At 49.4% G+C, this 13,824-nt stretch overlaps 1 protein-coding gene across 3 annotated transcripts in view; it reads left to right on the forward strand.

The window, feature by feature from the left end:
- Positions 1-13,824, forward strand: part of LYST (lysosomal trafficking regulator) — a 3,752,809-nt gene that overhangs the window by 1,745,906 nt on the left and 1,993,079 nt on the right. For all 3 annotated transcript variants that reach the window (XM_085611970.1, XM_085611971.1, XM_085611972.1), the window contains one exon: positions 3,830-4,007. In XM_085611970.1, coding sequence (XP_085468096.1) covers positions 3,830-4,007 — 178 coding nt within the window. The remainder of the gene's footprint in view (positions 1-3,829; positions 4,008-13,824) is intronic.

Consider the following 13,824-nt stretch of genomic DNA (forward strand, 5'->3'; position numbering starts at 1 on the left):
CGATGTTCTTGGTGTTAACATATATATAAAATTGTGTTAATTGTATAAATTAGTGTGGGTCTCCTCCTTGATTGTGTTTATCATTGTATGACACTGTGTTTGCAATAAATGCTTGACACTCCCCTCTGATAAGCCTAAGGCTGCTCGACCACACTACCACAAATAGAGCACCTTGAGCACCTTGGGATTGTCAAAGAAAGCCCCTGTCCACTTATAACGAATACCTGGACTCTTAATATAGAATACCAAAAAAGGTATGCGGTGTAAAGAGCCAGCTTCCTGCACTAAGCAGCATGTTACAATCTCTCAACTCATAGCAGTGGAGTTGGTATTCAAAGTGTTTGTCCTAAGGGTAGAGAGGTAAGGCACCTCCATAAAAAAAAGCAGACCGCATGACAGGGATATACTTCATGCAAGGGGAAGCACTGCTTTATTGCTGAAATGCCAGCCAAAGTGTCAAACATTGCATTAAACAGACTGAATGTAGGAGACTGGCTTAGTATATGGTGCTGACTTATTTAAGTGAAGCACCTTGCACTAATCCATACAACCGTATGGGGATGTTAGTGGTCTTAGACAACCATAGAAAGCTCTTTAAGTGGTAGCTGTGGAGAGCAGCCTTCAGGCTTAGTCCAGAAGGAGTGTTAAGCTGCTTGTTTTACCAGAACCACATAGTGTAGTTATAATAATATGTCTATTTATTACACAACACTCACACATTGGTATACCTTCTACCCGGGGATATCAACACAATACACACAATATTTCAAATGTAAACAGGTAAGCAAGCACAAATACACAGTGGTCTCCGGGGGAGATCAAACAATATACTAAAGAAGTGGAATACGAACTGTGACCGAAGTCAGGACTTGGATCAGAAGAGCTGGGGACACAAGGAACCACCTGAGGTAAGTACTCAGGAACCTCTCCAGAGGCTGTGTGCAGAGTGGAAAAACAGCTGCATACTCAATGCAAGTCAATGGGAAAGTGGCGTTGCAGTTTTTAAGAAGCAGGACACTTTCCAATGGACCCTGAAGAAAACCCACAGAAGACAGAAGGTTGGCGAGTCACCCCACCCGTGGATCCCCCAGGAACCAGAATACATACCTACATCAGGGAAGCTGGGTGCAAAGTGACGTCGGAAACCCCTGTAGACCACAATGGAGGACTTCAGGAAAGATGTCACTGGTGAAAGAGTCTGGTAGAATCCAAGGATGGATTCTTGAAGAGAAGAACCTGCAAGCAGATGGTACAGAGTCTGTGCCACTCGGAGGTGACCAGGAGTCACGGAAGTGCAATGACCACCGCTGCAGCTGTGAGTAACAGGCATTGCTGTGGAAGACCACGAGCTGCCCCACTTCCGAAGTCGAGAACCAGGGGTTCGATGTCCGGCGGGAGCACCAACAAGCCTTGGCAGCAGCAACAGACGTGGTAAATGAAAGAAAATGTAGCATTAGGACCAGCAAGGTCCAAGGAACTCACCAAGTGCAGGAGAGTCACAGAAGGCCCTAGCAATCAGGGGAGCCAAATGAAGCCCAAGAAGATCCTCAAGAGGACCCACAGGCTGAAGAAACAGGAGTCCCAAGAGGACCTTGAGCAACTCACCAAAGATGCAGTCCCACGGTGCAGAGGATGTGGTGAGGGCGAAGACCTTGGTAGGAAGCTAGAGGTTCTTCTAGCTTGAATATCTCTGGAGGACAGAGCCAACAAGCCTTGGCAATGGCAAGTCGATGCGTAGCACAGGGTTTCTGTTCCAGCGGTTCCTGTGTTGCTGAGCCTTTTAGAGTCCATGGGACATCAGTAGCTGCAGACCGGTCAGCTTTGTTGCGGTGCCTGCAGATGCAAGGGAGTGACTCCTTCACTCTAAGGGAGATTCCTTCAGGTGTCTTTGATGCCCACAGGCCTGGAGATGCACCAAGATGAAGCACAAACACGGACGACGAAAAAGACTTGCAGAACAGTGAGACCAGAAGCAGCAGGAGTCTTGCTTGGTGCATTCTTTGTTCTAGGTGAAGTCCTAGGTGCCAAGACGGGCGAAGTTAAGTGGTTTCGAGTTTGAATCTTGTCCCACAACGTATCTGAAGAGCCACCCACAGGTAAGCCCTTAAGTATCCTAGGGAAAGGGTTGGGACGATTCAAGGGTCCCTCCCGGAGGAGGGAATGGACAGAGGTGAGGATACTACCATGTCCTTTGTCCCTGTTTCGCGCCAGAGCGGGACTCAGTGGGGCCCTGAACTGGTTCAAACTGGAGAATGCAAGGAGGGCACTAAATGTGCCCTATGAAGCAGGCTGGTGGCACTGGCAAGCACCCCCACCCCAGCCCAACAAAGTAAGTCCTGTGTGAGAGGTCTTCACACCTCCCTGTGACAGGAAACCTAGTGTTCTACCTTCCTCTGCTTGAGCTCAGGTCAGCAGCAGGAGTGCAGAATCATGTCTGGGGTCAGCAGCAACACTAACTTGCTGGCAAACCCTGCAAGGCTGTTACCTGAAGGGAGCACTGAGGGCTTCCCGGAGGAGCCCCCTGGTGCATGGTATCATACCTCCAACACTGGTAGCGGTGTTGGGGTATGATTCCAACATGATTGATACGAAAACAGCCTAGGTTCCACACAGCCAATATATAATTAGCCTTCGCTTAATCACGCATGGCCACTATGTATATCAAAATGGCTGACCTTACTTGAAAAACCTGGAGAATCGATTCCAGGGTTTGTAGTGGGTGTCCTGCTTGTGCAGGGCACCCTCACACTTAAAACCTTGCACCTTACCTTCAGGATTGAAAGGCCTACATTAGGGGTGACTTATAGGTTTTAAGTGCAGTGACCTTCGATATAAGAAAACTTATAGCAGTCGTGAGGGGTGCTAGCACTAACTTACACAGGCTGCCATGGCAGGCCTGTAGTCGCAGTTTGAATGGTGTCTCATGGGTTACATAATACATGCTGCAGCCCATGGGAGCCCCTGGTGCACCTATACTCTGGGTACCTTAGTACTATATACCAGGGACTTACATGGGTGCACCAATAGCCAATTGGAAGGGTACCAAAGTACTTACCACTGTCAAAGTTAGGGAGAAAGGACAGTGACTGGAGTCCTGATTGGCAGGATCCTAGTCAGAAACTGGAATAACACCAGCAAAAAGTGAGGATAACCAGGAAAGCAGATTCAGTTTTCTACATCAGTGTAGGAAAATAGGAACATTTGCAAAACACCACTGTATAGATATTCAGACAAGACTGCATTCACCATTAAGCAACCTTCTGAAGAAATTATTCTATTCCTTGCCCAAAATCCATACCAACTGCCACATTGAGCTCATGGAAGATACTGCTTTACAGTCAGTGCACAAGTTATGAATGTACAACAAACGAAAAATGTTAACTTAGCTGAAATAATCAATTGGCAGCTTGTTTCTGTGTAGGTTCTTGTGGTCCAATCTCCTCTAAGTACAGTGATGGAAGAAATCAGTGTACATGCCACTAAGGCAGCCAAGTCAGACACTATCTAGAGTTTATGTAGCAATGTATTGTGAGTATTAGGGTACCATTATTCGGAGTCATTCCAGTCACACTTGCAAATAATACTTGGGAAGAACAGCGTGTCATATTTTGGGTCCAGCACTAGATAGCAGAATTGTGGACACCTTGTATAGATAGCTAGTACACCAGCAAGGTGGCAAGTGGTTTTCATATAATTTACCTCATTGGTGAAGCAATGTAGTTTATTTTTTAAAGTTTTGATGTTTAGCTGGCAATTTAAAAAAATGTTTTGGCACTAACAAACACCTTGTGATTTAATAGGTACAAATAATCCTTTGTTTTTCTTTTAGGTCCACCGAAGAATCTTCTATACTGATATGTTGTGGATTATATGACTTGTTAAGAGGAGCCCTTCTGATCCTACCAGATTTAATGTTAGGAGATGTGATGGATAAACTTATTGAACCAGATGTTCTTATTACTCTAGTCAATCATCCTTCTTCAGTGATTCAGGAAGGTGTTCTTAAGGTGGGGATTTTTTTATCTATCCCTCTTTATTGGCTTGTAACAATATTTAAATAATAAAGGGTTTAGTTGTATGGTTCTTAGAACACAGTTAGTAAGTATAATTTGTAATGGGAACTATTTCTTTTGCAAGTTTTTCATTTTATTCCTTCTGAAAATAAGGGACCTTTCTTTTTAACTTTAAAGTATAGAGCGCTTGCACCATTCATGGCAAGCATACTTAAACCTTTCGAACTGCCTCCCTCTGGCATTCGCTTCTTTTGCCTTCAAACTTTAAGACATTGGCACAAGTCTTCTTGGATCCAAGAAATCTTGGATCAGTCACCATGAATATTTTGATATCATCTTTTTCTGTTGGCTGTTTAGGAGTGTTCTCCCACCTCCACTGGAACACATAAAAGTATGTTATATAGTTTCTGAGCAGGTGCACAGGTGGGTGGGGTATGCTAGTGTGTTGACAAAAGCGCTGAAAAAATTGAGCCTTCAGAAAAAAGGGTGGATTATCGAATGGGACTTACAGTTTTCAGATGGTGTTGTCGAGACGTTTGCCAGCACTGCTGACTGTGAGAAGTTGGCCTGATATATGATGTCATTAGTTCTAGTGTACACCTTGTATCAGTCCAAAACAACCCTTATGGTGATTGGTTGTAAAGTCAACCTTATAGACCAGCTATCCTAGTGGTAGCATGGACAAGAGCAGTCTTAGGCTAAACTCTGTATGGCATGTGAAGCCAGCTGTTATACCATTTGCAACCCCTTGAATACCAAATGAAAGGACACCACAACAGATATTATAAAAATAGAATGTATTTATTCTAGTCAAAACACCCTCAGCACTCTTTATGAGATTCGAGGTAAGTACAACACACTCTTAATCAAGCGTACATAAGTCACACAGGTAAGTAATACAGTTAGGCCCTAGGGGCCACGCAAACCATATACTAAGTAAGTGGTATAAGAACCACTGTCACAAACACAGGTTAGGCCTAGGCCTAGGGAATCGCTGGGGCTACACTATCCTATCAGTTGCTAGGCAGTGGGAGACCCACGGGATTCAGGTGCAGAGTGGAAACACTCCCGCGTAATGCGTTAAAGTCGATAGAAATAGTAGTATTTAGTAATTAAGAGTTTTAGGACACTTCGGAAGGAACTAGGAGTTAGGGACTTGGAAACTAGACACTTGGATAGTCAATACCCTTGTGAGCTTCGGAGTACTCAAGTTACCTAGCCCACGGGCTGCGGGTGCATAGGTGTGAACTTGCGTCGGGTTTCGTCGTCGACTCCTATGGATGCCTGAAGAAAGTTGCTGACAGGCAGTCAGTGAAGAGTGTCCGGTGCATTCCAAGGATGGAATCAGGAAGGAGGATACCTGCAAGCAGAGGGGACAGTCTAGGTCACCAGCCAGGAGCCGGGAAGGAACCAGGCGATGTCGTGAAGATGCAGGTGAAGAGGTGAAGCTTGTCGCAGCAGCCACGGGTACCAGGAGGCGTCGAGGACGACCAGAACCAGGAGGCGAGCTGTCCCACGAAGACTCTTGCTGTCGGCGGCGTCGATGTCGAGTTAGGACCCAACAAGCCTTGGCAAGCGTAACCCACGCAGGATGGAGGACTTGCTTCTGTCGCAGACCAGGAAGGTCTGAGGTGCTTCCCTTTCACAGGGGAGCGGGTGCCAGTCTGGAGGAGCCGGACCAGCAAGGCAAAATTGAAGGTTCGTCGTCACAGAGGTCACTAGCCAACGGGCCAGCAACCGGACAACACGTCGAGTAACTCAGGTGCAGAAGGGCCCCACACAGAACACGTGAAGTGTGGGGAGCTGATCTTCTTTGCAGATGGTGCTCGGGGTTGGGGCTTCTCAATTCCCCAAGCACAGCCTCGAGGAAGCCTCAGAAGTCGCGCTAGTCAGTTACTAGCCACTTTTCCCAAGTCGCTGGTCCCACGTCCCTCGTCGCCTCCACGGGTCTCAGCTTTGCTGGAGATGTGGATCTGGTTCAGAGGTGTCTGGAAGTCACGGCGCTGGTCAGTCTCTGCAGTCGTCCCTCGTAGGATCAGTCGCAAAGCAAGCAGCGGTCGCTGGATGGTGCCTGGTTGCCCAGGGTGGTCACTCCTTGGCCACAAGGGAGATTCTTCAGTCTTTTTCCGTAGTAGAATGTCGAAGGTCCAGAGTTTCTGTTCAAGATGCAGGTTCAGAATAATCTAAATCTGCAGGGCTCAGCTACCTTCTAATATACTGGGCTAGTGGGCTGGGCTACCTGCAATGTCCCTCCTATGGGTGGGACCAGAAAGGGGAGTGGCTACACCCCCTTTTCTTTGTCCAGTTTCACGCCAGAGCTGGGGCTGGAGTGCCCCAGCGCCGGTTTGAACTGGACTATGCATGGAGCACCTTGTGTGCCCCAGGCATGTCAAATTCCTTTCAGCCCTCCCTGCCCCAATACACTAAAGTCTGTCTGGGGAGGTGCTATTGTCCAGGCCTCCCTGGCTGGGAGGGCTCCCAGCTGTAGGAGGTCAGACTTGTGTCTGTGGCAGCAGCATCCATTTTGTGAGGCTGAGGCTTTGGTCAGAATTAAACAGCAAAGTAGGATTTTAACATGTCTCTCCCTCTAGAAGGGAGGTAAAATATCCTCATCACCAGAAATGGTATGGGGGTATTATTCCAAAGTGTTAGACACCTTACACAACATGTTTTGATAAAGCCAAACCATAGTTACCATTACCGTTTAAGATTATAAGGCACTTTAAGAGTATATGGTAGGCGATATCATAGAACCGCTATAAGGACATGGTTCCGAAAGCTGCAGACAGGCTCAGCTCATGCTAGAGCACCATCTCACATGTTACCAAGCACTCTGCCTCCAGGATTGTTAAGGCCTGCCATAGGAGTGGCTCACAGGTACACATCTGTCTATTGTAAGGGTAGATAGAGGTATACTATATCTAAGCAAGGGGTGATTACACGACCTTGCCCCAGCTGAGTGATCAGCCAGTTGTGTCTGATTGGAAGGCCAGGCCAGGGGTGGCATAATACATGCTGCAGCCCCTGGGAGGCCTAGGGTACACCTATTCCCTGGGTACCTAGGGTACACTGTACAGGGTCCAATAAGGTGATCCTTACCAATTGGGTATGTACCTAGGGTACATGGAGTCCATTTTAAAGAGAGAGCAGACAGCCTGAGACCCTGAATCGCAGGATCTCAGGCCAACTAAGTCGGGTACATGGAGTCAATTTTAAAGAGAGAGCAGACAGCCTGAGACCCTGAATGGCAGGATCTCAGGCCAACTAAGTCGAAAAACCAGCTAGACACTAGGCAAAAAGTTGGGGGTAACCATAGTCAGATATGCACCTTCCTACACTGACCACCTCTCCAACTACTATCTGAAAGAAACACGTTAGTTAGATTCCTCACCTTAGAATATCCCCAGGCGTCAGGCTGAATCCGGAAAGATTTTGCGTCAGCAATACCCTCGTGCGTCGCTAGGCGTCGTCTGCGGCTCCGCATCCGTCGTCGGCGTCGTGATCGCCGGGATGACGTCGTCTGAATACTTGGACGCCGCCCTCGCGCGCAGACGTCAGTTCTTCTTTTTTCCGTGCCAGTAAGCTCTGATCTGGGAAGAGCATACCCTTTTAGTCATTTTTTGACTAAACGTTTTGGAGCTCTTTTGGTTCTATTCTTGTCGACATAGACTCTGGTGCCGGTAGGGATGCCTGGTTTTAAGGCCTGTGACTCCTGTCACCAACTGATGTCGGTCACGGACCACCACCGCCGGTGCCTCTATTGCCTTGGATCCGACCACGACGCCGAGGTGTGCCTCGACTGCCGGGCCTTGACTTCGAAAGCTAGGCGGGAGTGGTCCCGCAAGCTACTCGAGTACCGGCAGTCGGCTCCGCGCTGCTCAATATCCCGGTCGAGGAGGAGGTCGAGGGACCGGTCGCGGAGCCGCAGCCCCCACCGCTCGTCGGGGTCAAAGTCTTCGAAATCCGGTAAATCGAAGCACAGCAAAAAGTCGAAGAAGCGACATTGCTCTTCTGACTCCCCTCACCGGTCGCGCGACTCGGCTGAGGGTTCGGGTGGCACCACTCACGCGGCTCCGGAGCCGCAGGGGACCCGTCCGTCCCCATACCCTCCGGTCCCTGGGACTGACGTGACTCCGGCGGAGATCAGTGCCTTCCTCATGGCCATGAGGAACCTGGCTCCGCTGTTGACGCCTGCCGGCACACCTTCGGGCCCCACAGGCTCGACTGGGAGGCCAAGCGAGCTGGCGGCTCCGGCCCCGGCGCCGACTCCGGTCCCGACGCCGCAGGTCCCCAGGGGATCCAGGCCTGGACCCCAGTCTGCGCCGGTCGACCTCACGACTCCTCCGGTGCCGTCCCCGGACGACGCCGTTCCCCAGTTTAGTCCGGGCCCGGCGTCAGAGCGGCGCCATCCGGCGCCGCACCCGATGCCGATGGGTGGCAATTTCATCGTCCGCCCTGCTCCGATCATTCCACCTGTATACCAGGAATCGGATGACGGTGATGACTGGGAGGGGTCTGAGGACCCTATGGCCCGGCAGGTCCAGTTATCTCATGGTGGTCTTGACACGTCCCCTGACACTGGCTTCATCTCTCCTCCGACAGTGGCTTCGGAGGAAGGTCCTGCATTTTCTGTGGTGCTGCGCAAGGCGGCCGAAGCGCTTGGGCTACAACTGCCTGCTGTGGCCGTGAGGACGAACCTCCTCACAGAAGTGCTTCAACCGTCAGCAAGCTCCTTGGAGCCTCTGCTGCAGTTCAATGAAGCACTCATTGACGTTCTAAAGGGCACCTGGTCCAAGCCCTCCACAGTTCCTCCTGTGGACCGGAACGTGGCCCGGCGCCACTGCCCTGCACCGGGTGACCCCAGTTTTCTGTCTCAACACCCCACGCCCGAGAGCCTGGTTATCCAGGCCTCTACCTCCCAGACCTCCTTCCCGACTGCTCCCCCGGATCGGGAATCCAAAATGCTAGAACAGTTTGGGAAGAAGCTGTTCTCCTCTCTTAGTTTGGGGTTGCGGTCTATCAACACTGCGTGTCTTTTGGACCGTTACTCCCACTCTTGTGGGATACGGTGGAGGACGTGCTGCCCCAGTGTCCGGAGGAGGCCCGGACACGGCTCGACCAGGCTCTTGCCGAGGGGCGGGATGCGGCACGGCATGCAATCCGATGTGGACTGGACACAACGGACTCACTGGGCAGGGCAATGTCGACCACAGTGGCGCTTTGTCGCCACGCCTGGCTGCGGTCCACAAGTTTTTCCGGGGATGTCCAGAGCACCCTCATGGACATGCCCTTCGATGGCAGTCGCCTTTTTGACGACAAAGCGGATAGTGCGCTGGAGCGCTTTAAGGACTCCAGGGCTACGGCCAAGTCCTTGAGCATTTCGGCCCGCGCCCGCAAACTTCCGCTTTTTGCCCCTTTCGTGGCCAAGGAAGGGGCGCCCCCTCACGTCTGACTAGCCACAGGCCACAGACCCAACCTCCGCGCGGTCGCGGATGAGGATTCCGCCGAGGTGGTACAGGGGGACAACGTGCCGGTCCGTCCACATCTACCCCAGCAGCATCTGCCTCAAAGCCCTCCTAGTCCGAGCTTTCAGGCCCATTCCATGCCAGTGGGATGCAGAGTTCACCATCACCTGCTCCACTGGCGCACCATCACATCGGACAGGTGGGTGCTGCAAATCGTCCGAAGGGGCTACTCCTTTCCCTTCGCGACGACCCCTCCAGCCATGCCACCGCAGTGCCGCCGAATTTCGGGGGATCACTTGCAACTTCTGCAGGATGAAGTTACGGGCCTCTTGGCCAAGGGGGCCATCCAGCACGTTCCTGGTCCAGAAGTAGGTCGTGGTTGCTATTCCCACTACTTTCTGGTTCCCAAGAAGGGTAAATGGGGCCTACGCCCTATCTTGGACCTCAGGAGCGTCAACACCTTACTCCGGAAGGAGAAGTTCAAGATGCTCACTGTAGCTCAGGTTCTGGCTGCCCTAGACCCTGGAGACTGGATGGTAGCGTTGGACTTGCAGGATGCTTATTTCCACATCCCCGTCCTGCCGGCCCACCGGCGTTACCTGCGATTCAAGGTGGGCCAGGAGCATTTTCAGTTTACCGTGCTCCCCTTCGGCCTCACCAGTTTTCCCTCGGGTGTTCACGAAAGTGATGGCGGTGGTCGCAGCTCATCTGCGCAGATTATGGGTTCTAGTCTTTCCCTATCTCGACGACTGGTTGCTGAAGGCGGGCTCACCCCAGGCAGTCGTCTCTCACCTCCAGACTACGGCAGATCTCTTGCATATGCTGGGGTTCTCCATCAACGTGCCAAAGTTGCATCTGAGTCCCTCCCAGCAGCTCCTCTTCATCGGAGCGGTTCTGGACTCGGCGCAGTTCCGGGCCTATTCTCCGGAACAGCGGGTCCGGGATATTCAGGCTCTGATTCCCATCTTTCGGCCTCTATCCTGGGTTTTGGTCAGGTTGGTGCTGCGGCTTCTGGGTCTGATGGCCTCCTGCATCCTGATGGTGCATCACGCCAGATAGCGAATGCGGGCTCTGCAGTGGGGCCTTACGTTTCAGTGGGCCCAGCATCGGGGCAACCTGTTGGACCACGTCCTGATTTCGGATGGCACTGCGAGACAGTTGCAGTGGTGGCTCACGGACTGCACACGTTTGCCAAACATTATTGCCTGGACAGCCAAGTCCGGAGAGACGGCTTCTTTGGCCGTTCTGTTCTCCAGGACTTTCTGGTGTGATCTTGGTTCGCAGACCCACCATCAGGGTTGGTATTGCTGGGGTATCTAACTAACGTGTTTCTTTCAGATGAACAAGTTACTTACCTTCGGTAACGATGCATCTGTAAGAAACGTTAGTTAGATTCCTCACCGACCCACCCATCCTCCCCGTTCTGCGAACCGATATCTAGGGTTGAGGTCATCCCTTTCAGGGCCCTAGAATTTTTTGGCACCAGTGTCGGTCTCTTGCATGGCTCTGCGTTCCTGGCTCGGAAAGCTATGTACAAGAACTGACGTCAGCGTGCGAGGGCGGCATCTTAAGTACTCCGACGTCATCCCGGCGATCATGACGACGGACGCGGAGCCGCAGACGACGCCTAGCGACACGCAAGGGTATTGCTGACGAAAAATCTTTCCGGATCCAGCCTGACGCCTGGGGATATTGTAAGGTGAGGAATCTAACTAACTAATGTTTCTTACAGATATATCGTTACCGAAGGTAAGTAACTTGTTCTTTAAGCATGACAGCCATGTTGGAACTATATTAGATATTGTTTTTTGTTGTTTGACCATTCCAAGAGGGATGCCATCATTTACAATCAGTCTGCGAATGGCACAGAAACTTTGGATAGCAATGGCTGTCAACCACATCTGAAAAGGCGATGTTACAGAAGTTATTTCTGCAGCTTCCATTTTTCAGATGCTTTAGTCCACTCTCGCTCCCCAGTGTCCAAACATGTAATGGCAAAGCCATTTGTACCCAGTACAAATGTATTGGCTTTGTCAATGCTTGTTAATAATGGAGACCACCATGCCATCTCCAGTAATGGCAATGGAATGGAAACCACCATAACCAGCTTACCCAACTGGGTGTAGGACCTTTGGCAGCTCCTCAAGAAAGACATGGACCTGGAAGACAGGTCGTGACTCGATTGAGGCACTTTCTTATGGTGTCAATGAAAATTTTGGGAAACATGACGTGGAGATGTTTCTGTTGACATTCCTGCCTTCGCTGCTAAACATGACGATTTCTTCAGCTCTGAAACTCAACGAGCACACCATATCAGAGTGCATCTCCCTGATTAAAAAAACACAACCACATCCACTTACTACTTGAATTTTTTATGCCACAAACAGTCCAGAAAGTCATTCAAGTTTCCAAAAACACTGCCATTTCTCGCTTAAAGAACACACAATACATATTCCGGTAAATTTCGCTTTTGAATATAAGTTGAGTATAATTTGAAGAAAAAAATGTTTCTATGCTGAACTCATCTCTGAAAATAAGTCTTAAATATGTGTCGAACCACATTCAAAAGCAGGTGCAGATGCCTGGAGCTGACATGTCACCAGTTGAATGTGCCCCATACAGGACTAGAATAACTTTGACACAACATTGTGGTGTACCTGTTCAGTCAATCATCATGTTTGGGGTCTGGTTTCTTTGTCCATTGTCCCTATTTCCTCTACCGGGCCAGCTCAGAGTACTATTTTTCCTATGTTTACTGTTTGTTTGCCTCTCTCTTTTCCAGTTCCACCCTGGCTTGCATTGTTACACTTGCTCCTGTTGGAATAATTAATTCTCCATATCCTACCCCCACCCCATATCTTCCTCTTTTGTAGGATCCTCATTATGCAGCTGTTCCGTGATTGGTCCTACATTGTCTTCTTACCCCTCTGCTGATACTGGAAACCAGTTATCTGGTGCTGGTTAGCCCCTATTGACTTTTTAATGTTTATGTTGTTCCTGAAGCTTTATTTGAAATCCTAGTGTCTAGACCTTCATTTTCACAAAGCTTTCAGACCTCCTGGGCAACTGATACCGTTTGTCAACTATAATTTACCATAGCTGTAATTCTCATACACATATCCCTTACTACCTTTTGGGCCCAACAGACAGCCTGATCCTGCACAGCTCGGTTTACAAAGTCTACCAGAGACCAGTGGCACCACACACTGCACTTTCCTGTATAAAGTACCACCCTTCTAAGCTAACACCTTGGGAGAGGATGTGACCTAACAACTAGGGCGGTCGACCTCGAAGCCGGGGAACCAGGTTTGAGTCTTGACAGGGACTCTCAACATCCTGTGATTCTGGGCAAATCACTTAATCTCCCCATGCCTAACAAAAATGAATGTGTCTATCTAGTTTGCCCCCCACCCCCAACAAAAAAAACACACCCACACTGGACAGCGCTACCTTTACTTTTGTCCCCTAATTTTTTATTAGGTTTATCATCTCACACCTGCTTCACATCTCCTTTACCTGCATATTCTCTATATTTCTACTCTCTCTAGTGGTTTAAACTTGGGAAAACACTGAAACTCCCCTGATAAGGAAAGGTCACATCCCTAAAGGTCCACAGCCTCTCCCTCTTGATTAAAAGGAGTAAAATGCTGATTTACTTATGTACAAAATAGTCTGACAACACACTACTGCCAAAAACCCACATTTAGCTTGCCAATGTGGATCCTTTGAAACCGGAATGGTTGGGTATATTGATAGATTGCAGCTGCCTGTAAACAGATCGGAGCAACACTTTAAGCTCCACCAGTTATTCATAGAAATATAAGGTTGTGATCCTCCTTAGGTAATCCCTGTCATAGAAGATAATACAGACACGCACAAACAGAGAAAGGTGCTATTTTGTATGTGAATCTGAAACAGGTAGGGTAAACTCTTATTCTCCAGTATTGGATCTTTCATAGATTGACCTGCTTGAATCATTCCCTGTCGTAGAAGTAGGAGTCCCACGGTATTATATCAAAGCAATCATATAGTAGGCTACAATGGCACTAGGCCTTGAATTTAATAGCCTATCTAAGACTTTTTTTTTTTAAAAGAACCAAACTTGGTCTACAACCAATCAGGCAACAGCACCCTCTAGAACCTGCCTCACAAAGGCTAGTTCCCTCAGATGATCTACCGCACGTCGTGTGAAGGGAGTCTCCCTGAGCTCTGCCCAGTTATTTTTCAAGAAACGTCTTTTCAGGTCAGATATATATTTGTTTCTAATATTCCCTTTGGACATTCTGACAATGTCAGAGCATTCTAAGAAGGGATTATACAGGCCATGTAACGACTGTGGCAAAAAG

This window comes from Triturus cristatus, chromosome 6, assembly GCF_964204655.1.
Source record: "Triturus cristatus chromosome 6, aTriCri1.1, whole genome shotgun sequence".
NCBI lineage: Eukaryota > Metazoa > Chordata > Amphibia > Caudata > Salamandridae > Triturus > Triturus cristatus.